This window comes from Lutjanus erythropterus, chromosome 15 (genome assembly GCF_056507025.1).
Source record: "Lutjanus erythropterus isolate fLutEry1 chromosome 15, fLutEry1.hap2, whole genome shotgun sequence".
NCBI classification, from domain to species: Eukaryota; Metazoa; Chordata; class Actinopteri; order Lutjaniformes; family Lutjanidae; genus Lutjanus; species Lutjanus erythropterus.
Window position 1 is genome coordinate 37566434 of NC_139331.1, and position 25085 is coordinate 37591518.

General features: G+C 43.0%; 2 protein-coding genes across 2 annotated transcripts; one reads left to right on the forward strand and one right to left on the reverse strand.

The window, feature by feature from the left end:
* The first annotated feature begins 144 nt into the window (after nucleotides 1-144).
* LOC146314901 (protein NLRC3-like) lies at nucleotides 145-12615 on the forward strand. The gene is made up of 10 exons (XM_084736810.1): nucleotides 145-269; nucleotides 1447-1563; nucleotides 1752-1830; nucleotides 2178-2406; nucleotides 7243-9046; nucleotides 9138-9311; nucleotides 9575-9748; nucleotides 9834-10007; nucleotides 11198-11244; nucleotides 11443-12615. Exons 1-10 carry the CDS (start codon nucleotides 202-204, stop codon nucleotides 12006-12008), a joined length of 3432 nt encoding a protein of 1143 aa, XP_084592936.1. The 5' UTR covers nucleotides 145-201; the 3' UTR covers nucleotides 12009-12615.
* A 5359-nt stretch (nucleotides 12616-17974) lies between these two features.
* Nucleotides 17975-21154, reverse strand: LOC146314902 (protein NLRC3-like). Its single transcript, XM_084736780.1, has 2 exons — nucleotides 20872-21154; nucleotides 17975-19798 (listed from the first exon to the last, which is right to left on the reverse strand). Exons 1-2 carry the CDS (start codon nucleotides 21146-21148, stop codon nucleotides 18006-18008), a joined length of 2070 nt encoding a protein of 689 aa, XP_084592906.1. The 5' UTR covers nucleotides 21149-21154; the 3' UTR covers nucleotides 17975-18005.
* Between the last annotated feature and the right edge of the window lie 3931 nt (nucleotides 21155-25085).

Sequence of the window (25085 nt, forward strand, 5' to 3'; positions counted from 1 at the left end):
AAGAAAAGACTTTCTATGATTCAGTTTTTTTTATGAGCAAGTTAAAAGGTATTTGATAACTGTTCAACTGTTTATAATGGACATGTCGGCCTTAAATATATATATATATGTGTGTGTGTGTGTGTGTGTGTGTGTGTCTCCTGTGTTTGTAGGAGGATCCATCAGCACAGATCAGACTCTCCTGTCTCCAGCTGTGTGTCCATGCAGAGTGACAGCTCACATGGTCTACTCATTGACTTCAAACATGAAAACAAATCTGATAAGCCGAGGTAAGAATTCAAAACTGAGAGTACAGGATTTGTCTGACATGAAGTATTCCATATCATATCCAGTGGTGGACAAAGTACTCAACCCCAGTATTTGAGTCAAAGTACAGATACTCCTGGTCAAATATTACTCAACTACAAGTGAAAGTTGCGCAGTCAAATTTTTACTTAAGTTAAAGTACTAGAGTACTTGCTTTTAAAAATACTTAAGTATTCAAAAGTACATGTTTTTAAAAATACTTAAGTATTCAAAAGTACAAATTACAAAGTACATTTTCTAATATCAATACATGCTGTATTGTTTTCATGATGCATTTACAGAAGCTTGTAACTTTCTGAAACCATCTAATGATGCACTGATGCTTGTAGAACCTCTCTGATACTCAAAGTCTACCACCTATAAAAACTTCAGCATAGAAATACAATCAGAAACAAAAGAGACAGCTGTTGTCATTTTCTGATGTAACTGTATTAAAATCACATCATTAAATCAGATTGAAGTCGACTGTAAGGATTTCTCCAAGTCTGTTAAATAACAGATTTCTTTCTGTCTTCAGAGGCAGTATATATACATGAATTATGTGGTATTTTTCACCCCAATAAAAACAATCCAACTTTAAAAGCTACCTGGAATAATTAATAATTATAATAACATCTTGAGATTTAATTTTGTCTTTCTCCTGCCGTCACCATTACAGCTTTTTGTTTGAATGACAGAGGGAGAGTTTGTTCTTGTTACAGACGCCTGGATGATGTATTTCCACTTTTACATCAATCCTATTTGAGAGGAGCTCTGTGATTGGTTTTCTTTTGTGAGGAACACGTCATGTGACCAACTGCATTTTAGAAAAGAAAAAAACACCAACAGCTGACTTCAAAGCTGCGCTTAGTGGAAAAGTAACAACAACCTTCCTAGAAATGTAGTGGAGTCAAAAGTACAATATTTGTCTTTGAAATGTAGTGGAGCGAAAGTAATAAGTTTCCAAAAAAACAAATACTCAAGTAAAGTACAGATTCTCAAAAAATGTACTTAAGTACAGTACTCAAGTAAATGTACTTCACTACTGTCCACCACTGATCATATCCATCCATATCATCAGCAGTATTTTATATATGTTTATATATATATATATATATGTGTGTGTGTGTGTGTGTGTGTGTGTGTCTCCTGTGTTTGTAGGAGGATCCATCAGCACAGATCAGACTCTCCTGTCTCCAGTTGTGTGTCCATGCAGAGTGACAGCTCACATGGTCTACTCATTGACTTCAAACATGAAAAGAAATCTGATAAGCGAAGGTAAGAATGAAAACAGATCTGTTAATTGTTAGTTCTGAGAAGAATATACATTTTAGTGAAGAGTTTTATACTCAACAGTTGCATTTATTGTGTTCATCTTGTGTTTTTACCATAAATCATAATGATAAAACAACTCAAGAGATTGTGTGTATTAAATTTATATGTCCAACAATTTTTTCCCCCCACAGACTTGAAAAGGAGAAGTCAGTGGTTCCTGGTGGTCAGTCTTCCCAAAGGCCTCAAAGAGACCTGGACTCCATATTCATGGTGTGTAAATAAACAAATCCAGCTGGTAGTTCTGACTTAAACAACCACAAACTACCAGTCTCCATGTTGCACCTTGTAGAGCAGCAGCCTTGTCATGTGGTTGACAGAAATGACATGTGGAGTTCACCAAGGCTCAATTCTCAAGCCTCTCCTGTTTAACATCTAAAACCTCCCATGAACCTACATTATAGAAAACAACAAGACAGATGTTTTAATATCACCAAGTGATGAATGCTGCATACGACTACTAAGTGGCTGTGTTTGTTAAATCAAATGTAAATTTGCCTTTCAAATTATGTGACTGTGTTCTGCTAATTTCAATGGCAATATTCTACTCTGTTCCCTAGTTGCTGGAGGAGAACATTGTCAGTTTTGTGAAGAATGAGCTGCATACATTCAAGAGGATTTTGAGCTCAGATTGCCCAAAAGACTCTGAGGGTCAGAATGAGGATGAGGAGGTGTTGGACAGTGAAGAAGAAGAGAAGAGGCGGAGCAGCAGACAGGCATTTCTGAAGATTACAGTAAATTTTCTGAGAAGACTGAAGTTGGAGACGTTGGCTGACTGTCTGCAGATGAGTAAGATGATTTTAACAGATTTAACATAACAGGGAGCAAAAACAGGAGCAAAATGGGAGAATTTTTCATTTCTAGACTTTGCTGTAAATATACAGCACATGTGAATTATACAGATTATATAGATTGAATCTAGAGGAAATATCTGTGGTTGAACTTAAATGTTGACCAGTGCAGTCTTTTCCACCTTTGCCCCGAAACGTCATTTTCACAGTCCCCTGATGAACAGAATGCAACTCTTGTAATACCATTTCTGAAGTATCATTCCCCTGGGGCCTCATTTATAAAACTATGTATAGGATTATCTTAAAAGCTGGTGTACAGACAGACGGGCAGAAAGTGCTTACCCACAAGAACATTCTGCTGTATAAAACAGGGCATAAACACGTCCTATGTGGGTTTCCCTTTATGATTTGCACATTTTGCAAATGTCATGTAATGCCCAGAATTACCTATAAATGCTCAGTGAAATGAAGTGAATTAATATTCATTCGGACTGACGGCATAAAGACCATGGTAACAAACAAGAAGCGAGGAAAAGAAATCTCATACATTCTGAAATCAGCATTTTTGTTGTGGAGGTTTAGAACCCAAAAAAATGTTATTTGGCGGAGACAGTGTGCACATTAAATACCAAAACAGTGTCAGAGAGGCAGCATCTGTCAGATGCTGTGAAGACCTCACAAGATCAGACAGAAATGAAACAAAAAAGAAGCGGTGCGAGTGCAGAGCCACAGGTAGTTTGTGACCATGTGGAGGAAAGAGGATATCTCGTTCTTTTGATGAGACAATGGCTGATTATCAAGGAATCCTTCCTGCGGGGAGGAGTGTTGGAGATGGAGGGGGACACAGAGTGTACCAGAGCTCTCAACAGGCCATCTACATTACTACGTCTCTTTGACTGACTGACTCAATGTGATAGTTATAAGCAGAAGTTCATGTTTAAACACACTAGAGTGCAGTTCCAGCACAGCCTCTATTGATTTCAGTTGAGACCTTTCACTGACATGTTTTCTTGCCAGTTCAGAGTGAGCATTTGCCACCAGTTTCTGACATAAATGCTGGACCTGTCCCTTTAGCCACAATAGCACACAGTGGCTTCAGAGTGTCCAAACACAGGTATCACTTCCCCTGTGGAAGTCTTCATAGGGACAACTGCTGGTCCTTCTGGGAATGTGGCATGAAACAGTTCTTCTGAAATTATGGTCATGGCAGCCTGTGTCAATGTCAATTCAATTCCTTGGTCATAAACCACAAAGTTTGTTTTGTATGTTTAAGATTTAAGAAGCTTTATTGTCATTGCAAGGGGTACAGTGAAATTCCATTTGGCAACATCTCTTGTAGCAGCTACAATGTCCTGGTCATAAAATATAATATAAATAGTAAAAATAAGTAAGTAAAATAAGGTGCAGTTAGAATATTTACAACAGATACAGACTGTAATAGTCTGTATCAAGAGCGCAAGACAGTCAGTCAGTAGTCACAAAGTCGGATCTTTGTGGCCCATCGGAGGAGACAGCTGGAGTCGATCTCCTCTCGGCATGGAAGTGGGCAGCCGATAATCTACTGAGCCGTCTTGATGACACGCTGCGGTTGTTTCTTTTCAGATGCAGTGCAGCTGGCATACCACACCGTACATCCATAGGTGAGGACACTCTCTGTTGTGCAGTGGTAGACGTTTTTCAGCAGGGGTGGAGGGAGTTTGTTCCTCCTCAGCATTCTCAGAAAAAAGAGATGCTGCTGGGCCTTTTTGATGATGTGGGTGGTGTTCTCAGTCCAGCCAAGGTCCAGGAGATGTGCAGGCCAAGAAGCTTAAAGCTGGTGACCTGTTCTACTTCCTCCCCATTGATGCTCAGGCCTGAGTGCAGTGTGGTCCTCGACTTCCGGAAGTCAATGTTGACTTTGTTTGTCTTCTTGGTGTTGAGGCTGAGGTGGTTGTCACTGCACCAGGCCGCCAGTGCTTGGACCTCCTCCCTGTATGGTGCCTCGTCACCGTTGTTGATGAACCCCACAACAGTTATATCATCCACAAATTTGATGAGGGTGTTGGAGCCATGAGTAGCGACGCAGTCATGAGTGTACAGTGTGTACAAGACTGGACTCAGCACACAGCCCCGAGGAACACCAGTATTGAGGACGATGGTGGAGGATGTGGATTCTGACATGCTGGCTGTTAGTCAGGAAGTCCTTGATCCACAGACAAAGGGAGGTTCCAAGTTGTAGTGACTGCAGTTTGTTGATGAGTTGGCTGGGGCTGATGGAGTTAAATGCCGAGCTGAAGTCAACAAACAGCATCCTGATATATGTGTTCGGGCTTTCAATGTGGCTGAGAGCAGTGTGGAGGGCGATAGCGTCGTCTGTGGATCTGTTAGTCCTATAGGCGAACTGATGCTGATCAAAGCCAGGTGAGATGTGGGCCTTGACATGCTGTAACACCAGTCTCTCCATACATTTCATGATCACCGGTGTCAGGGCCACAGGCCAGTAATCATTCAACCCTGTGATGGCAGAGGATTTAGGCACAGGGATTATGGTGGCAGTTTTCAGGCAGGTGGGGACTGTGGCTTGCTGCAGTGAACGGTAAAAGATGTTAGTGAATACTGCAGCAAGCTGATGAGCACATGATTTTAGCACCCTCCCTGGTACTCCATCCGGTCCCGGTGCTTTCTTGGTGTCAATGCCACGCAGGACTCGCAGTACCTGGTGTTGTTGGATGGTGGGGGGCCGGTCATGCTCTGATGATGTCAGCTGTGTGTCCTCTGCCTGTCTATTGTCCTCTTCAAAGCGGGAGAAAAAGGTGTTAAGCTGGTACTTTGTTTTAGCAGCCTTGATACCTCTGTTCAGGTCCGCTCTACCCTTCCTGTAGGCTTCCCTGTCCCCTGTCCTCAGTGCTGAATCCCTGGCCTGGAGGAGTGCTCTGATATTGGTGTTAAACCAGGGTTTTTGGTTGGGGAATGTTTTCACCTGTTTCCTTGATGTTACCTTGTCCATGCAGAAACTGATGTATGATAGTACAGAGGAGGTGTGGAGCTCAATGTCTGGGTCTTCAAAGAGCTCCCATATGGTGTCCTCAAAACAGTCCTGCAAGGATAATGTGGCCTCCTCAGTCCAGCACTGCACTAGCTTGTACTGTGGCTTAGACCTGCAGATGAGGGGCTTGTAAGCTGGTGTCAGGAACAGGGATTGATGGTCTGAGTGTCTGAGGTGGGGGGAGGGGCGGGCTTTGAAGGCTCCAGAGATGTTGGTATAGACCTGGTCTAGTGTTCTGCCCTTCCGTGTTTGAATGTCAACATTCTTGTAGAATCTGGGGAGCACAGTCTTTAAGTTGGTGTGGTTAAAGTCTCCAGCCACGATGAAGAAGCCCCCTGGGTGTTTGTTCTGTTGCCTAGTGATGCTGTCATGCAGCCTGCTCATAGCTACGTTAGCATCAGCTCACGGCAGCTACAAGCACTTAGGTTATTTCCCTGGGCAAATAAAACGGTGTCCGTGCACCAACTGTTGTTAATATAGACGCACACACCTCCTCCTCTCCTCTTACCGGACACCGATGTGCGGTCTGCCCGGAAGATTGTACGTCCTGCTAGCTCCACGGCTAGGTCCGGGATGTTTTCATGCAGCCAGGTCTCTGTTATCACCATGATACAGCTGTCTATCTGGTTGTTAATGTCCCGTAGTTTAATCTCGTCCATCTTGTTAACCAGGGAGTGGACGTTGGCGAGAAAGATGCTTGGAACTGCTGGTTTATGCAGAGTTGCAGTTAGCCTAGCTCTGATGCCGGCTCTGATGACGTCTTTTGCAGCGCTGCCGTCGCCTCCTTTATGTCCATTCTCGCCGGCATATCCTCTCCGGGAATGAGTCGAACCCTTCTGAGGGGGTCCAGCCGGTCCAGTGTTGTTTCAGGCTTATAAGTTCTGTTCGGGTGTAAGTCCTTCTCAATGTGTAGTTGCTAGGTGAAGAGCACGGGGTCGCTGCGTCTACATGCGCCGCCATCTTTTTCGAATTTGTTTGTTTACCTTCTTTGTTACTTACTAATGGAAAGATCGGCAATACAGTATCCTCTGTCTCCAATAGGGATGGGAATCGAAAACCGGTTCTTGTTGAGAACTGGTTTCCAGTGTTTGAAGTTTTTAATATTATTACCATTATCATTACTATTATCATTATTATTACATTACATAACTATGGTGATAATTACAGACAGACAAAGATCAAAGACAAGTGCATTTTTAAAATAATTTAACCCTAATCCCACCACTTTTTTCTGTTTTGCTGAGCAGAAAAATGATCCGATCCGTGACTCAAAACTGATACGATCCGAACCGTGACTTTTTTGTGTGAGTTCAGCCACATAGTTTGGCCTAAGCTTAAAATTAGTCCTCAAAATGTTCACAATATCATTGTAAAACCTTTCTAAATAAACTTGTGCAGCAACACTAGGTTCAATAGTAGTCAACTACTATCATGCTACTGTCATGTTATGTAAAAAGAAGCACTTGCTGTTCTTCCACAATGTTGTTAGCCACAAAAAACTGCTCTAAACATTCAGAATACACTGACCACAACTCTCATCGGCGCAAACTACCCAATGGACCCTATGGTCAACATTTTCAGTCGCCTAAGCTAGCTGTATTCTCAATGTCAGTTGTTCCTGTAGTGTACTCAGTAATTTAAGATATGAGAGGGGACATGACATTCAGCGGGTGGTGGCCTTTACTTCACATGTGATTAAAAGTGTACACAGTCAAATAGATGCTCACAGTAAAACAAAAAAAATCTTTATCTGAATTCTAATGTTGCCATAAATCAGGTTTACTAGCACCATTTTTTTTTCCCATTCAGGAACTGGTGGTGACGCTCTCTTATGCCAGCATAAACTGAAGTCAAGCCTAAAGAACAAGTTCCAGTGTGTGTTTGAGGGGATCGCTAAAGCAGGGACCTCAACTCTCCTGAATCAGATCTACACAGAGCTCTACATCACAGAGGGAGGGGCTTCAGAGGTCAATGATAAACATGAGTTCAGACAGATTGAAACAGCATCCAGGAAACCAGACAGACCAGAAACAACAATCAGACAAGAAGACATATTTAGCTCATCTGGAAGAAATAAACCAATCAGAACAGTGATGACAAAGGGAGTGGCTGGCATCGGGAAAACAGTCTTAACACAGAAGTTCACTCTGGACTGGACTGAAGGCAAAACCAACCAGGACATACAGTTCATGTTTCCATTCACTTTCAGGGGGCTGAATCTGCTGAAAGAGAAGTTCAGCTTGGTGGAACTTGTTCATCACTTCTTTAGTGAAACCAAAGAAGCAGGAATCTGCAGGTTTGAAGAGTTCCAGGTTGTGTTCATCTTTGATGGTCTGGATGAGTGTCGACTTCATCTGGACTTTGATGGCCATGAGACACTGACTGATGTTACAAAGTCCACCTCAGTGGATGTGCTGCTGACAAACCTCATTAGGGGGAAACTGCTTCCCTCTGCTCGCCTCTGGATAACCACACGACCTGCAGCAGCCAATAAGATCCCTCCTGAGTGTGTTGACATGGTGACAGAGGTCAGAGGGTTCACTGACCCACAGAAGGAGGAGTACTTCAGGAAGAGATTCAGAGATAAGGAGCAGGCCAGCAGAATCATCTCCCACATCAAGACATCACGAAGCCTCCACATCATGTGTCACATCCCAGTCTTCTGCTGGATCACTGCTACAGTTCTGGACAAAGTGTTGAAGACCAGAGAGGGAGGAGAGCTGCCCAAGACCCTGACTGAGATGTACATCCACTTCCTGGTGGTTCAGTTGAAACTGAAGAACATCAAATATCATGGAAAATATGAGACAGATTCACACTGGAGTCCAGAGAGCAGCAAGACAATTGAGTCTCTGGGAAAACTGGCTTTTGATCAGCTGCAGAAAAGAAACCTGATCTTCTATGAATCAGACCTGACAGAGTGTGACATTGATATCAAAGCAGCGTCATTGCAGTCAGGAGTCTTTACAGAGATCTTTAAAGAGGAGAAGGGACTGTACCAGGACAAGGTGTTCTGCTTCGTCCATCTGACTGTTCAAGAGTTTCTGGCTGCTCTTCATGTCCATCTGACATTCATCAACTCTGGAGTCAATCTGCTGGCAGAAGTACAATCAATGAGGCGTTTGGCTAAAGTCTTCAAAGAGAAACCTAAACTAAGGCATCTCTACCAGAGTGCTGTGGACAAAGCCTTAGAAAGTCCAGATGGACACCTGGACTTGTTACTCCGCTTCCTCCTGGGTCTTTCACTGGAGACCAATCAGACTCACCTCAGAGGTCTGCTGACACAGACAGGACGAATCCCAGAGACCAATCAGAAAACAGCCAAGTACATCAAGGATAAAATCAGTGAGAATGCTTCTCCAGAGAGAAGCATCAATCTGTTCCACTGTCTGAATGAAATGAATGATGGTTCTCTAGTGGAGGAGATCCAACAGTACCTGAGTTCAGGAAGTCTGTCCACAGATAAACTGTCTCCTGCTCAGTGGTCAGCTCTGGTCTTCATCTTACTGTCATCAGAAAAAGATCTGGACGTGTTTGACCTGAAGAAATACTCTGCTTCAGAGGAGGCTCTTCTGAGGCTGCTGCCAGTGGTCAAAGCCTCTAAGGAAGCTCTGTAGGTGAATCACTGAATGTGGAAATATGTGATTGTTTTTAGAGGAGAAACCATATAAAGTGTTTAATTTTTATCACTTCTTTCTTTTTAGGCTGAGTGGTTGTAATTTATCTGGGAGAAGCTGCAGAGCTCTGTCTTCAGTTTTCAGCGACCACTCCTCCAGCATGAGAGAGCTGGATCTGAGTAACAACGATCTGCAAGATTCAGGGTTGAACCTGCTTTTTGATGGACTGAAGAGTCCACACTGTACGCTGGAAACTCTCAGGTCAAGTATAAGATATCTGTAAAGTAGGACACTAAACATAACATCATAACAAAAGTATTTCGGATACAATTAATGTACTGTTTAAGTCAAAATTGTTTTTAAATTCACTTATTTTTGACACATAAAAGCAGAGCATTACTGCAGTTTTGTAGTAAGTTTAGGTTTATTAGGATGATTGAAATAAAAATCCTCACACACATACAGTAGGTATACAGACCATTAAATAATAAAATTAATTATTTCAAATTTCCATCTCCTTAAAGGCTTTGTATGTGTAAACTGTCATGGCAAAGCTGTGGAGCTCTGTCCTCAGTTCTTAGCTGTCAGTCCTGTAAACTGAGAAAGCTGGACCTGAGTAACAATGACCTGAAGGATTCAGGAGTGAAAGAGCTCTCTGTTGGACTGAAGAGTTCACACTGTAAAGTAGAAACTTTCAGGTAAGAAATTTGCAGTTTGTTCAAAAGATTAGCATTTAAATATTCCTGCCTAAATGTTGCTGTATCAACTTTTTCTGAACTCCAGTCTGTCAGGCTGTCTGATCACAAAGGAAGGCTGCGCCTCTTTGGCCTCAGCTCTGAGGTCAAACCCCTCCCATCTGAAAGAACTGGACCTGAGCTACAATCACCCAGGAGACTCAGGAGCGAGGCAGCTATCATCTGGACTGGAGGATTTAAACTGGAGCCTGGAAACTCTCAGGTATGACCAGACAGAAAAGAGACTGCACACTTGAGTTGTATCCCAACCATTGTAAGACATGTATACTCAGCATTAAGTCCTTCTGTTATGTAAAAATCCATTGAGTTCAGCAACATCATGAATTCCTCAATTCCCTGAAATTGCTTGAAGAAGTGAGAAGGATTGCGTAATGAAAGGTGCACAGGCTCGTGTACTTGGCAATGCCTGATTCCACAATGCAGGGGAGAAATGGTTGCTCTCACGGTTAGTATTTAAACCAAGATCCTGACTGACCACAGAAAACAGCTAGCAAGTGCTTTCTACACAGGGGTCTTCTGTAACCTCCCCAAATATTTCTCACCCTCCCTTTGCACCTGTTTGGTTGCTCCTGAAACAATTAGGAGTAATTCCTTGTATGACCATTGTTTTCTCTATATCTTAATGCTGTCTTTCAACATTCAATGCTGCTGTTGAACCATCTGGAAAAGGAGCTGTAACAGGCCATAAACAAAGCAATGAAGATAGCAACAGCTTACCCTATATGACCAGATTTATCCCCCAAACAAAATGTATTGATGTATTGTTGGGGGTAGAACCATGACAATGTCATAATTTATTCAGGTGATTCTCTAAACCCAGCAGGTCCTTGTCTAGTTTTCGAAATCGAACTATCATGGCACCATTACTCAACTGGGTTTATGGTCAACACATGTTCCAGTTCTGCTTCCTTCTTTCATCCTGGGTATGAGGTCCAACTCAGTCCATTACCATCAACTAAACTCCAGGGGCCCGATCTAATTAGGGCCCAAGCATCAGCCATTTTAGATTTTGTGCAAGGATTTTAATTTTCTAAGCGCATTTTTGAGGCCTTTAGGACTCTAAAGAGCACAAAACCTTTCACCCATGGATGAAGTGATAAATACTTCAGTTGGAGATTATAATTGAACTTGGACATGGCAAAAACTCATAGATATGGGTCTTGGGCATGGACGTGGCAAAATGGCTCAATAGTGCATCCTAGAAATTTGTAGGGGGTGAAGCAGCCCTTGTGCTACAATAAATAAGAAGCAGCATGTTTTTCTGTTATACTGACAAGCTGAGGACAACTTTGCATTAGGAGTTACAATGGATACAATTAGAGGGAAGGTTATCAAATGTTTGTTTCCATAGTCAAAGAGATTACATCGGACTGATTGTGTTTCTTCTTTCAGGATGGACCATGATGGAGAGCGGTGGTTAAAACCAGGGCTGAGGAAGTGTAAGTGTGGAAAACATCACATTATGAATCTTTACAACAATCCTCATTATTTTCTCATTTCATTTTAATTTATTTTGTCATCTGTATTTCTTATTTTGTAATATTTAAATCTTGAAATCTTCATGCAACTTATCGATTTCTTGATAAATAAAAGGTTGGATTATAAACTATTGCCATTGGTCTTGTTCTTTTTGTCAGATGCCTGTGAACTCAAACTGGACCCGAATACAGCACATAAAAAGCTCAAACTGTCTGAAAACAACAGGAAAGCGACGCTGGTGGGAGAGAAAGAGCAGCCATATCCTGATCATCCAGACAGATTTGACCGCTGCTGCCAGCTGCTTTGTGGAAATGATCTGACTGGTCGCTGTTACTGGGAGGTGGAGTGGAGAGGAGAGGTTGATATAACAGTGACTTACAGAGGAATCAAAAGGAAAGGAGACCGTGCTGACAGCAGGTTTGGAAGGAATGATCAGTCCTGGAGTCTGAACTGCTCTGACGGTGGTTACTCCGTCTGGCACAATAACAGAAAAACACCTGTCCCTTCCTCCTCCTCCTCCTCTGGTAGAGTAGCAGTGTATGTGGACTGTCCTGCTGGCTCTCTGTCCTTCTACAGAGTCTCCTCTGAAAAACTGATCCACCTCCACACCTTCAACACCACATTCACTGAACCTCTGTATCCTGGGTTTGGATTTGGATTTGGGTTTGGGGTGGAGTCTTTGATGTTGTCACGAGAGTCCTCAGTGTCTCTGTGTTCATTATAGAAAGCCTCACTCTGCTAGATGAAACAGTCTTAGCAGTTAGCAGCATTTAGCAGCAATGTTAGCAGTTACAATCATACTGCTAACTTTTAGAGGAAATGCAATGCTATGCAAATTAAAAATCAAAACAAGGCAAGTTGTAAAATTTTGATTTTGAATTTATTGGTAAAATGTTTGCTGACAACATGTTAAATTTGTTTTCTGCCAAAATATCTTGTCTTGGTGTGGTGTGTGATGGTGTTTGCTTGAAGCAACTACAGCATTGTGAAAGTGTTTATGGTTATGTTTCAGGCTGCCGAGTTTCTCACTTAATTAGTAGTTAGTTCAAACCACTGGCTGACTTGACATCGCAAGTTGATGATATTACTTTAATTATTTAAATATATATTTTAGGGGGCATCAGAAAATGGTGTGTATAAGTCCATTAAGAAATGTGTGACAGACATCCCACAGATCCCTCCCTGTCCGGTCACTCCTGTCCTCCTCCATAACATGCGGCCAATTTGCTAAATAATGCTTATTATTTCTTCATAGGCTCATTGTGACAAGAAAAACATAAATATAAATGTCCTACGTATTAAAGTCCTGCTCAAACGCTCGGGTGGCTCAGTTGGTCCCATCAGTCCTCAGCAGTGGCCACTGTGGCCCTTTGCTGCATGACTTCCCACTTCTTTCTCCATTTCCTGTCTGTTTAATGCTGTCCTGTCAATAAAAAGGCAAAGAAGTGAAAAAAATCTCCAAACAACAACAACAACGAAAAAATGCAATTTTATTTCCCTGTGTGGGTCCTGATGACGTGCTATGATGCAGGATGACAAACTATCCAATCAATGAGTTGCCTGTCAGTCTGTAAAACTTCATGTTTAGTCCTCTTGGTTTGTTTGTTTGTTTGTTTGTACTCAGGGTGAACAGGAAGTGGATCACAGGAGCCAAACTACCAGTGTGAAAGCACCACAATACTCTTCTCTCAATAATGAACGATTTAGTTGACTTTCAGATGTGAACTCTGGTTATGTTGAGTCTGTGGCACTTGGCTAATGTTGCAGAAAGATTATGGTCTAATTTGTAGAAAAGTTCCACGGTGACTTGAAGCATGAGGCGTGATGTGTTTGCTACATCGACATTTAACCAAAACCATGAACATGAAAAAGATCTGGATAAATGTATGTTTTCCAAGACAGTTAACAGAAAAATCTACACATTTCTGATGTAAATAATCAGAGGACATTAATTCTTTTCTAGTCTCCAACAATTAATACTATAAGTTCATTTCAGTACAGTGTGGACAGTGTACAGCAGCATTCAGTCAGGACATGAACACATCATCATGTAAATATGGAATAATGTACAACTATGTTTCATAATCACAGGTTGGAAAGGATGAAAATATATTTTTTATGTTTTTTAAATATTTTTATTTTCATATTTTGGAGTAACATGCTCTGTAATTGGAATATTTGTTAGAGAATGAGAAGAATTTGTCAGCTTTTCATTCTGCTTACTTTCTTTTTGAACTGTTATCCAAGCATCAGTGTTTCAGCACGAAACATTAACAAGATGATGTAACATAATGCAGCATTTATCTGTTTGTGATGTGCCAAGACCTGAAACACTGAATCAAAAATATAAATGACCTCATCACTGTCTTGTTTGCATATTTTGTTCAATAAAGATTCTGAGACAAAATCTCAGTGCTCATTTCAAAAATACATGGTTTGGTTTGGAGACACGGTGAAAGTGGCCAACAGTTATAACTATAAATGTAATAAATCCTGAATGTCGGTAAAGCAGAACTTAAACTGGTAAGATAGTGAGATCTGTTGAACTTTGCTTTTCCCTCAGTCTCAGTTCTGCTGTTCTCAAAATTATTGAATATCAGAAGAAATACATCATAAATGCAATAAAAATAATAAAAGAAAGAAAGAAAGAAAGAAAGAAAGAAAGAAAAGAAAGAAAGAAAGAAAGACTGTTTTCTCAATGTTGGCTGCTCCCTGGGTCGTCACTCTTCTGATTGGTTATGAGCAAGGCGACACTTGCTAATAATTGTGTTTTTAATTGATTTTCACTAAAACAATTGCTTGGCTGTCACAATTTTATGTTACATTGACCAGTTTAGTTTACATTGTATGAGCTGTTTTTGCCAAACAAAAAGCAAAAATGGTTTCTGGTTGGAAGAAAAAGAACCAAATCAGCTGAAATGTGTGAAATTTCCCAAAAGCAATGAACAAGACTTGTTATTGTTTCTAAAAATCAAAATGATTTTAATTCAAAGAATTTTCATAAAGGCTCAACAACAACAATTTTGGAAATGATGTAGAATATGTGTTTTTTTGAATTTGGCAAAAATTCTAATAAACACCAATTTAAAAAATTATTTACAACAACAATTATTTCATGTGTGAGGCTTTACAGGGTTAAACAAGTATATGTGTTGAAGTCACGTACACATCAGCTCTATACTTTCTTATTAAACCTTTATTAAACTCATTCATTCTCTTCAGTCATCATCTAAAAACTTTATCAAAATGAAAAGTCAACACAGTTTGAACACAACAAGTTCAGTCCTGAAGACGTCATTTGACAATTGAATAACATTTTGACATTAAAGGTACAATCAGTGAGTCAAATGTTGACCAAAGTGAAGCCTCGTCCACCAACATTTAAACCACAGGACCAGAGGTTGTCTCTGTCCTACAGAGGACACAGAGACACTGAGCCACCAGATAACCAAGACCAGAACCCAAACCCAGGATACACAGGTTCAGTGAATGTGGTGTTGAAGGTGTGGAGGTGGATCAGTCTTTCAGAGGAGACTCTGTAGAAGGACAGAGAGCCAGCAGGACAGTCCACATACACTGCTACTCTACCAGAGGAGGAGGAGGAGGAGGAGGAGGAGGAGGAGGAGGTGAGGACTGTTTCTCTGTTCCTGTGCCAGACACAATAACCATTACTAGAGCAGTCCAGACTCCAGGAATGATCATTCCTTCCAAACACCTCGTGTCCTTTCCCTCTGATTCCTCTGTAAGTCACTGCTATATAAACTCCTCCTCTCCACTCGACCTCCCAGTAACAGCGACCAGTCAGACCAGTTGTACACAGCAGCTGCCAGAAGTCAGATGAACTTAGAATTTCAGGATATGGCTGCTCGTCTCTCACACATGTCACCGTCCTGTTGTCATCAGACAGTTTGAGTTCGCTGTTTACTGTGTTTGTGTCCAGTGTGAGTTCACAGAAATCTGATGGAGAGAAAAAGACACAACACAGCAGCAGTTTATCATCAGACACATCTGAAGGATTTATTCTCTGTTTACTGATGTGTTATGTATATTATGATGCAGTTTGTTAAGTTTTAATGAATAAATACACAACTATCATCTTTGTATTTAAAGACAAACTGACTGTGTCCTGTTTTGTCATCATGAGTCAAATTGAATCCACACTTACACTTCCTCAGACCAGGTTTTAACCTCTGCTCTCCACCATGGTCCATCCTGGAGGAACAAACACAGTCACAATGAGTTTATATCCAACAGAGATGCTGCACCTGAGAGGAATGCTGGTTTGTGAGCATGCATCACTGCAAACTCGCTGTTGGAGGGCTTTTTTAAGCCACTCCTCCTGTAGACTGACTGGTTTGGGTTTGGGATGACCCTCAATATGGTGGACACTCCATGACAGACACCCTCCAAACAGAGTGTGTTTGGTACTGAGCCGGAGAGAGATGATCGTAGTGGAGGATTACAACTTCTGCCAACTGGGTTTTTTTCAGCTTGTGTGGACTGACTGACAGAAATCGTGTTCTGGACTAGGTGTGTTACTGGATTGGATCAACTGGAACTTTGGGATTAAAACAATCCGTTTGAAACAACATTTGACTGACTGAGAGGCTGGAAGACATCACACAGTAAGTTTCTGACATGTGATGTTTGCTGGGTTGTCACACTGACTGTAGCTGCTGTTGTGACTCTATCAGGACATGCTTAGCATCAATGGAAGCTCAGAAATCTCTGTTTTCTAATGATGTGTTGCATGTATATGCTTGGATGGTAGTTTTGGTAAATATATGTGTAGATATAAAAATTGTATTACTTGTTTTGTGCATTGTGTATTTATGGATCTGATTGTGTGTTCTGGGCTGAAAATGTGACTGGATTTATTTGACTTTGACTTTCCAGTGCAAAAACAGTTTGTGTTGAATATTATTGATCTTTGGGGTTACTGTTGAATTTGAAAAGGTATTTTTTTTAAAAGTGTATTTGAGGTGCTGTTTGTACCTGCTACAGTGACTATATCTGCACATGGTTTGCAGAGATCAACACATAAACATCTAAGCTTTCTAACGTATTATTACATGAATATACATGTTTGCATTGTAGTCTAACAGTTTTAAAGTGCACAACAGATGGATACCATTTAAAGCTCTATCTATAAGGAGCCTCATCAAATGTTAGGAGCCTTGGAAATAATATTTAATGTGGGCATTACTCAAAGGTAATATTATATTTTTAAGAAACCCGCACTATCAAAGTTACTGAATCTTATTTAAAACCTAGTTGATTTCTCAGGTGTGCCACGCACACTGCACATCTTCAGTTTTCTCAATACTCCTCCTTTTCTACTTACATCCAAGATCGCAGAGTCAAATGGAAGATGTGTTTAGATATTTGGTCACATGAATTCAGTGTTTTCACCATCTGCTACAATCTCTTTAGATCACCGTAACATGAACAAATCATCTATCTTCAGAAAAAACCTTCTCATTTAACTTTCTGATTTCTGCCACTCACAGCTCCAGTGTCTGAAAATGTGTGAACCAAATTTAATCTCAACACAATTAGTGTACAACATTAGCAACACTGGAGCCTTGCTGCATAAGTGAGAATAATTTACATCCATTTTTCTGGATGTTTCTAATGAATGTGTGTTTTTATTAGATCAGACTTCTGGGGATCGATGTGTTTCCTGACTGAGGTCTACACACTCCTCTGAGCAGAGTTTAAAGAAATGACATGTCCTTCATAGGAATGGACCAGAGCAGAAAGACATGACATTAGAGAAATTAGAGATACCTGCAGTGTGAGCTCTTGTTGTTTGTTGTTGTCTGTTCATACCTGAGAGTCTCTAGTCTCCACTGTGGATCCTCAAGTCCAGCAGACAGAAGCTTCACTCCTGAGTCTCCTGGATGATTGTAGCTCAGGTCCAGCTCTCTCAGATGGGAGGGGTTGGAGCTCAGAGCTGAGGCCAGAGATGAACAGCCTTCCTCTGTGATCAGACAACCTGACAGGCTGACATAAAAAAAACATCATTAAAAACCTACAGATGTTGAACATCTTTACTAACATGAAGCAAAAACTGGATCAGCAGGATTTAAAAGGTCAACTGTTTAACACACGTTGAATCCTGACCTGAGAGTTTCCAGTTTACAGTGCTGACTCTCCAGTCCAACAGAGAGAAGCTTCACTCCTGAGTCCTGCAGGTCGTTGTCAGTGAAGTCCAGGTCTTTCAGACGGGAGGTGTTGGAGGTCAGAGCTGAGGCCAGAGAACCACAGCCTTCTTCTGTGATCCCACAGGCTGACAGACTGGAATTAGGAAAACATCATAAACTCAGTGATTCAGAAAATCATGTCAGCAGAAAAACCCTACAGATGTTGAACATCTTCACTAACATGATCCAAAAGCTGGATGAACAGGATTTAGAAGGACAGTTGTTTAACAAACATGCTGAATTCTGACCTGAGAGTTTTCAGTTTACAGTGTCGACTCTCCAGTCCAACAGAGAGAAGCTTCACTCCTGAATCCTGCAGGTCGTTGTTACTCAGGTCCAGGTCTCTCAGACTCGAGGACTGAGAGCTGAGAACTGAGGACAGAGCTTCACAGCTCCTCTCTGACAGGTTACAGCCACTCAGCCTGGAGAAAATTTAGTGATGAAGAAAACTTACTGTTACTTACTGTTTCTCTTTTCTTTATAAGGTCAATAAATGAATCCAGTGATCGATCCACTTACAGAGCTTTGTTGGAGGCTTTGACCACTGGCAGCAGCCTCAGAAGAGCCTCCTCTGAAGCAGAGAACTTCTTCAGGTCAAACACGTCCAGATCTTTTTCTGATGACAGTAAGATGAAGACCAGAGCTGACCACTGAGCAGGAGACAGTTTATCTGTGGACAGACTTCGTGAACTCAGGTACTGTTGGATCTCCTCCACTAGAGAACCATCATTCAGTTCATTCAGACAGTAGAACAGATTGATGCTTCTCTCTGGAGACAGATTCTTACTGATCTTCTGCTTGATGTACTCAACTGTTTCCTCTGAGATACTTCCTGTCTGCTTCAGCAGACCTCGTAGGAGATCCTGATTGGTCATCAGTGAAAGACCCAGAAGGAAGCGGAGGAACAAGTCCAGGTGTCCATTTGGACTCTGTAAGGCCTGGTCCACAGCAGTCTGGTGGAGATGTTTGAATTTACATTTCCTCTTGAATACTTTAGCCCACAAGGATGTTGACTGTCTTTCTGACAGCAGATTGACTCCAGAGTTGATGAATGTCAGATGGACATGAAGAGCAGCCAGAAACTCCTGAACACTCAGATGGACGAAGCAGAACACCTTGTCCTGGTACAGTCCACTCTCCTCTTTAAAGATCTCTGTGAACACTCCTGAGTACACTGAGGCTGCTGTGATATCGATGCCACACTCTGTCAGGTCTGATTCATAGAAGATCAGGTTTCCTTTCTGCAGCTGATCAAAAGCCAGTTTTCCCAGAGACTCAATCATCTTCCTGTTCTCTGGACTCCAGTGTGGGTCTCTCTCGCATTTTCCATGATATTTGACATTCTTCAGTTTCAACTGAACCACCAGGAAGTGGATGTACATCTCAGTCAGGGTCTTGGGCAGCTCTCCTCCCTCTCTGGTCTTCAACACTTTGTCCAGAACTGTAGCAGTGATCCAGCAGAAGACTGGGATGTGACACATGATGTGGAGGCTTCGTGATGTCTTGATGTGGGAGATGATTCTGCTGGCCTGCTTCTTGTCTCTGAATCTCTTCCTGAAGTACTCCTCCTTCTGTTCATCAGTGAACCCTCTGACCTCTGTCACCATGCCAACACGCTCAAGAGGGATCTGATTGGCTGCTGCAGGTCGTGTGGTTATCCAGAGGCGAGCAGAGGGAAGCAGTTTCCCCCTGATGAGGTTTGTCAGCAGCACATCCACTGAGGTGGACTCTGTAACATCAGTCAGGATCTCATTGTTGTGGAAGTCCAGAGGAAGTCGACACTCATCCAGACCATCAAAGATGAACACAACCTGGAACTCTTCAAACCTGCAGATTCCTGCTTCTTTGGTTTCACTAAAGAAGTGATGAACAAGTTCCACCAAGCTGAACTTTTTCTCTTTCAGCACATTCAGCTCTCTGAAAGTGAATGGAAACATGAACTGTATGTCCGGGTTGGTTTTGTCTTCAGTCCAGTCCAGAGTGAACTTCTGTGTTAAGACTGTTTTCCCGATGCCAGCCACTCCCTTTGTCATCACTCTTCTGATTGGTTCATCTGTGACAGACAAGTGTTTAAAGATGTCTTCACATTTGGTTGTTGTTTCCAGTGTTGCTGGTTTCCAGGATGTTTCAATCTGTCTGACCTCATGTTCCATGTTGACCTCTCCTGTCTCTTCCATCATGATGTAGATCTCAGTGTAGATCTCATGGAGCAGTTTTGGATTTCCAGCTTTTGTGATTTTCTCAAAAACACATTCAAACCTCTTCTTCAGGTTGGATTTGAGTTTATTCTGGCACTCAGCAAGAATCTCTGAATGAATGAAAATGAGATGTCATAATTTAGAGGATGTCTCAGTAAATATAAGTTATCAAAAGCAGATCAGTGTGCAAATTCCTAATTAATTTCTTCCTTCATTTAATTTGCCTCAGATCAAGATATTGTTTATATGGATACAAAATATATCTTAAGGCAACCCGGAATATTCCTTGATCCTCGACTCAGCAAAAGTGGCTGCCTCCAAGCAAAATCTAGTAATCCATGTCCTTGGTGCAAAACACTGTATCTTAAGGTAAGATACAATCTGTATCTGTGTGTATTTCTGGAGGAGTAGCCTACTATCAAAGTTGCTCGTCTTCAGATCTCACTCTGAGATCATGTTTAGTGTGATCCTTCCTGTAGTATAACCCTATCCTGCTAAACTGGTAAGTATTATGAGCGACGAGCTAAAATGCCCCTCCCTCCCACCACCTCCCATCCTCTCAAGTCTCTGCTGGGAGATGTGTGCAAACGGTGAAATCACTATGTTACGTACGCTCGTAACTTACGTTCACTAGATTCAGTAAATAAAATAAACCAATCTAAAGTGAGCTTGATTGGTTAATTAATGCATCATAAATCAGAATTCATTTAACCAACACAAAAAAACATGTCAAACTGTCTTTGTTAGCCTATCCACTCTTAGGTTTGGTCAAATTAAATGCTTAATTTACTGCATGAAGAGAGTGCAAAGAGTTGAGAGCTATTTATCCATCTGTCCTCGTCCAGCTCAGTGCACTCGGCTCGTGCTGACTGGGTCTGTACTCTACTGCTGGATGAAAGCACATTGCAGAGCAGCAGCTATCAATCTGCACACCATTACATTAGCAAAATAATAAACCAAATACCACCCCAAAAATACGCCAAAAAACAACCAGCTAGGTAGCAGCTCATAGCCGATACATGATATATTCGTCCAACTACCCAACCCTAGATGGTGGATCAGTATTTCTACTGTATCTGCTGTCAATGTCATGTAAATAACTTAATTGCAGTATAAAAATGTTATGTGTTGTACGATTGTGTAATTTGCAATGTCTTTGTCAGATTCCTTTTTAATGACCTACCTGTAGGTTCTGGGGTGACATCAAATAATTTTTTCGCTAGATTATTCTGATTCATCTTCTCCAAAACCATTCTGGTCACTTTAATACTGTTTATACAGTAGGTCTGTGCCATCAGATCCACTGTGTTCACCCTGCTGGCATTCTCCAGTCGACTCTTTCGGATTGCTGGGAAGCCTTCGAGGACTTCCTGCTGCTGCAGGTACCACTTGAAAGTTTCAAAGTCCTCAGCTCCCAAATCTTCCAAAGTTCCCAGGAGGACCTCTTTAGGTGTCGCCATCTGCCCCTCCTGCCAAGACACAAAAGATAGATTGTTTAAAGATACTACATTCTGTAACGGTATTTATTGTAATCATTTCATGAAATCATAGTAATTTAATGAAATCGTAGTCAGTGACAAGAAAATAAGAGCAAGAACAGTATCCTGTATGCTGCACATAATTACTAGACATTATCATTAACTCAAAGGAGTGTAAAATGAGACATGGTGCAAGTCCTGTTTGATTATTAAAGTTTGTGACAGGAAGTTTATTTTTGGTATCATTGAGCAAAAAGTCCCTAACAACCTTTCAGCATATTGTACTTCACATCTAACCTGTGACAGGAGACCCAAAGAGCCTGTATTTGACAACCTGAGAAAGACACTCTGGGATTTTCAGTGAGTCCTTGGCACAAGCTAGAGTGCCTACCTGCTTGTCCTGACTACTGCTCTGTTGTACTGACCTCCATAACTGTGAAATGCTTCAACTCAGAGACGGCCCTACCCAATGTGGCGTCCTAGGCGAGATTTTATATGGCGTCCCCCTCCATCGGCGATTTACATATGCTTACAAAAGCATATGTAAATCGTCATGCACCAACAAGTGTCCAGCCCAAACAGGCTTACAAGACAGCATTATTTAGATAAAACAGACCAGAAACCAGAAAAACAAAAACAAAACAAAACAAGAACACAGCATAGCTCACAATTAATGTTAATGTTATTAAATAACCTTTCCTGACGCTTTTTCCAAGAAACAGAATTGGCCAACTTATAAACATTAGAATTAAACAGCCATTCCATTCTGTCATCATCAGAGCACCAGAACATTTCTGGATTTTGAACAGACATTTCATTAAATATAGGTTTTCTTAACTCATCATAAAAAGGACAATACAAAAGAAAATGTAATTCACTCTCAACTTCTCCTAAATCACACAGCTCAAATAACCCGTCCCCTCCGTAACACAGACTCATCCCACCTGACCTCCGTAACACAGACTCATCCCACCTGACCTCCGTAACACAGACCGATCCCACCTGACCTCCGTGACACAGACTCATCCCACCTGACCTCCGTAACACAGACTCACTCCCACCTGACCTCCGTGACACAGACTCACTCCACCTGACCTCCGTAACACAGACTCATCCCACCTGACCTCCGTAACACAGACTCACTCCCACCTGACCTCCGTAACACAGACTCACTCCCACCTGACCTCCGTGACACAGACTCATCCCACCTGACCTCCGTAACAGACTCACTCCACCTGACCTCTGTAACACAGACTCACTCCACCTGTCCTCTGTAACACAGACTCATCCCACCTGACCTCCGTAACACAGACTCACTCCCACCTGACCTCCGTAACACAGACTCATCCCACCTGACCTCCGTAACACAGACTCACTCCACCTGACCTCCGTAACACAGGCTGATCCCACCTGACCTCTGTAACACAGACTCACTCCACCTGACCTCCGTAACACAGGCTGATCCCACCTGACCTCCGTAACACAGACTCACTCCACCTGACCTCCGTAACACAGGCTGATCCCACCTGACCTCCGTAACACAGACTCACTCCCACCTGACCTCCGTAACACAGACTGATCCCACCTGACCTCTGTAACACAGACTGATCCCACCTGACCTCTGTAACACAGACTCACTCCACCTGTCCTCTGTAACACAGACTCACTCCACCTGTCCTCTGTAACACAGACTCACTCCACCTGACCTCCGTAACACAGACTCACTCCCACCTGACCTCCGTAACACAGACTCACTCCCACCTGACCTCCGTAACACAGACTCACTCCCACCTGACCTCCGTAACACAGACTCACTCCCACCTGACCTCCGTAACACAGACTCACTCCCACCTGACCTCCGTAACACAGACTCACTCCACCTGACCTCCGTAACACAGACTCACTCCCACCTCCGTAACACAGACTCACTCCACCTGACCTCCGTAACACAGACTCACTCCCACCTGACCTCCGTAACACAGACTCACTCCACCTGACCTCCGTAACACAGACTCATCCCGCCTGACCTCCGTAACACAGACTCATCCCACCTGACCTCTGTAACAGACTCACTCCCACCTGACCTCCGTAACACAGACTCATCCCGCCTGACCTCCGTAACACAGACTCATCCCACCTGACCTCTGTAACAGACTCACTCCCACCTGACCTCCGTAACACAGACTCATCCCGCCTGACCTCCGTAACACAGACTCACTCCCACCTGACCTCCGTAACAGACTCACTCCCACCTGACCTCCGTAACACAGACTCACTCCCACCTGACCTCCGTAACACAGACTCATCCCACCTGACCTCCGTAACACAGACTCACTCCCACCTGACCTCCGTAACACAGACTCATCCCACCTGACCTCCGTAACACAGACTCACTCCACCTGACCTCCGTGACACAGATTCATCCCACCTGACCTCCGTAACACAGACTCACTCCCACCTCCGTAACACAGACTCACTCCCACCTGACCTCCGTAACACAGACTCACTCCCACCTGACCTCTGTGACACAGATTCATCCCACCTGACCTCCGTAACACAGACTCACTCCCACCTGACCTCCGTGACACAGACTCATCCCACCTGACCTCCGTGACACAGACTCATCCCACCTGACCTCCGTAACACAGACTCATCCCACCTGACCTCCGTAACACAGACTCATCCCACCTGACCTCCGTAACACAGACTCATCCCACCTGACCTCCGTAACACAGACTCACTCCCACCTGACCTCCGTAACACAGACTCATCCCACCTGACCTCCGTAACACAGACTCATCCCACCTGACCTCCGTAACACAGACTCATCCCACTTGACCTCCGTAACACAGACTCATCCCACCTGACCTCCGTAACACAGACTCATCCCACCTGACCTCCGTAACACAGACTCACTCCCACCTGACCTCCGTAACACAGACTCATCCCACCTGTCCTCCGTAACACAGACTCACTCCCACCTGACCTCCGTAACACAGACTCACTCCCACCTGACCTCCGTAACACAGACTCATCCCACCTGACCTCCGTAACACAGACTCACTCCCACCTGACCTCCGTAACACAGACTCACTCCCACCTGACCTCCGTAACACAGACTCACTCCCACCTGACCTCCGTAACACAGACTCATCCCACCTGACCTCCGTAACACAGACTCACTCCCACCTGACCTCTGTAACACAGACTGACTCCACCTGTCCTCTGTAACACAGACTCATCCCACTAGACCTCCGTAACACAGACTCATCCCACCTGACCTCTGTAACACAGACTGACTCCACCTGTCCTCTGTAACACAGACTCATCCCACTAGACCTCCGTAACACAGACTCATCCCACCTGACCTCCGTAACACAGACTCACTCCCACCTCCGTGACACAGACTCATTCCACCTGACCTCCGTAACACAGACTCATTCCACCTGACCTCCATAACACAGACTCACTCCCACCTGACCTCCGTAACACAGACTGACTCCACCTGTCCTCTGTAACACAGACTCATCCCACCTGACCTCTGTAACACAGACTCACTCCACCTGTCCTCTGTAACACAGACTCACTCCCACCTGACCTCCGTAACACAGACTCACTCCCACCTGACCTCCGTAACACAGACTCATCCCACCTGACCTCCGTAACACAGACTCACTCCCACCTGACCTCTGTAACACAGACTGACTCCACCTGTCCTCTGTAACACAGACTCATCCCACTAGACCTCCGTAACACAGACTCATCCCACCTGACCTCCGTGACACAGACTCATCCCACCTGACCTCCGTAACACAGACTCATCCCACCTGACCTCCGTAACACAGACTCATCCCACACTTCAAATCCAAACTCAAAACCCGTCTGTTTAAACTGGCTTACTCCCTCTGATCACAACTGC

Coding starts and splice junctions, on each gene's coding strand:
- LOC146314901 (XM_084736810.1), top strand. CDS start 202: ATGCAGAGTGACAGCTCACATGGTCTACTCATTGACTTCAAACATGAA. Junction 2,407..7,242: donor GGCTGACTGTCTGCAGATGA/GTAAGATGATTT, acceptor TTTCCCATTCAG/GAACTGGTGGTGACGCTCTC. Junction 9,749..9,833: donor TGTAAAGTAGAAACTTTCAG/GTAAGAAATTTG, acceptor TCTGAACTCCAG/TCTGTCAGGCTGTCTGATCA.
- LOC146314902 (XM_084736780.1), bottom strand. CDS start 21,148: ATGGCGACACCTAAAGAGGTCCTCCTGGGAACTTTGGAAGATTTGGGA. Junction 19,799..20,871: donor TGTCACCCCAGAACCTACAG/GTAGGTCATTAA, acceptor TCATTCATTCAG/AGATTCTTGCTGAGTGCCAG.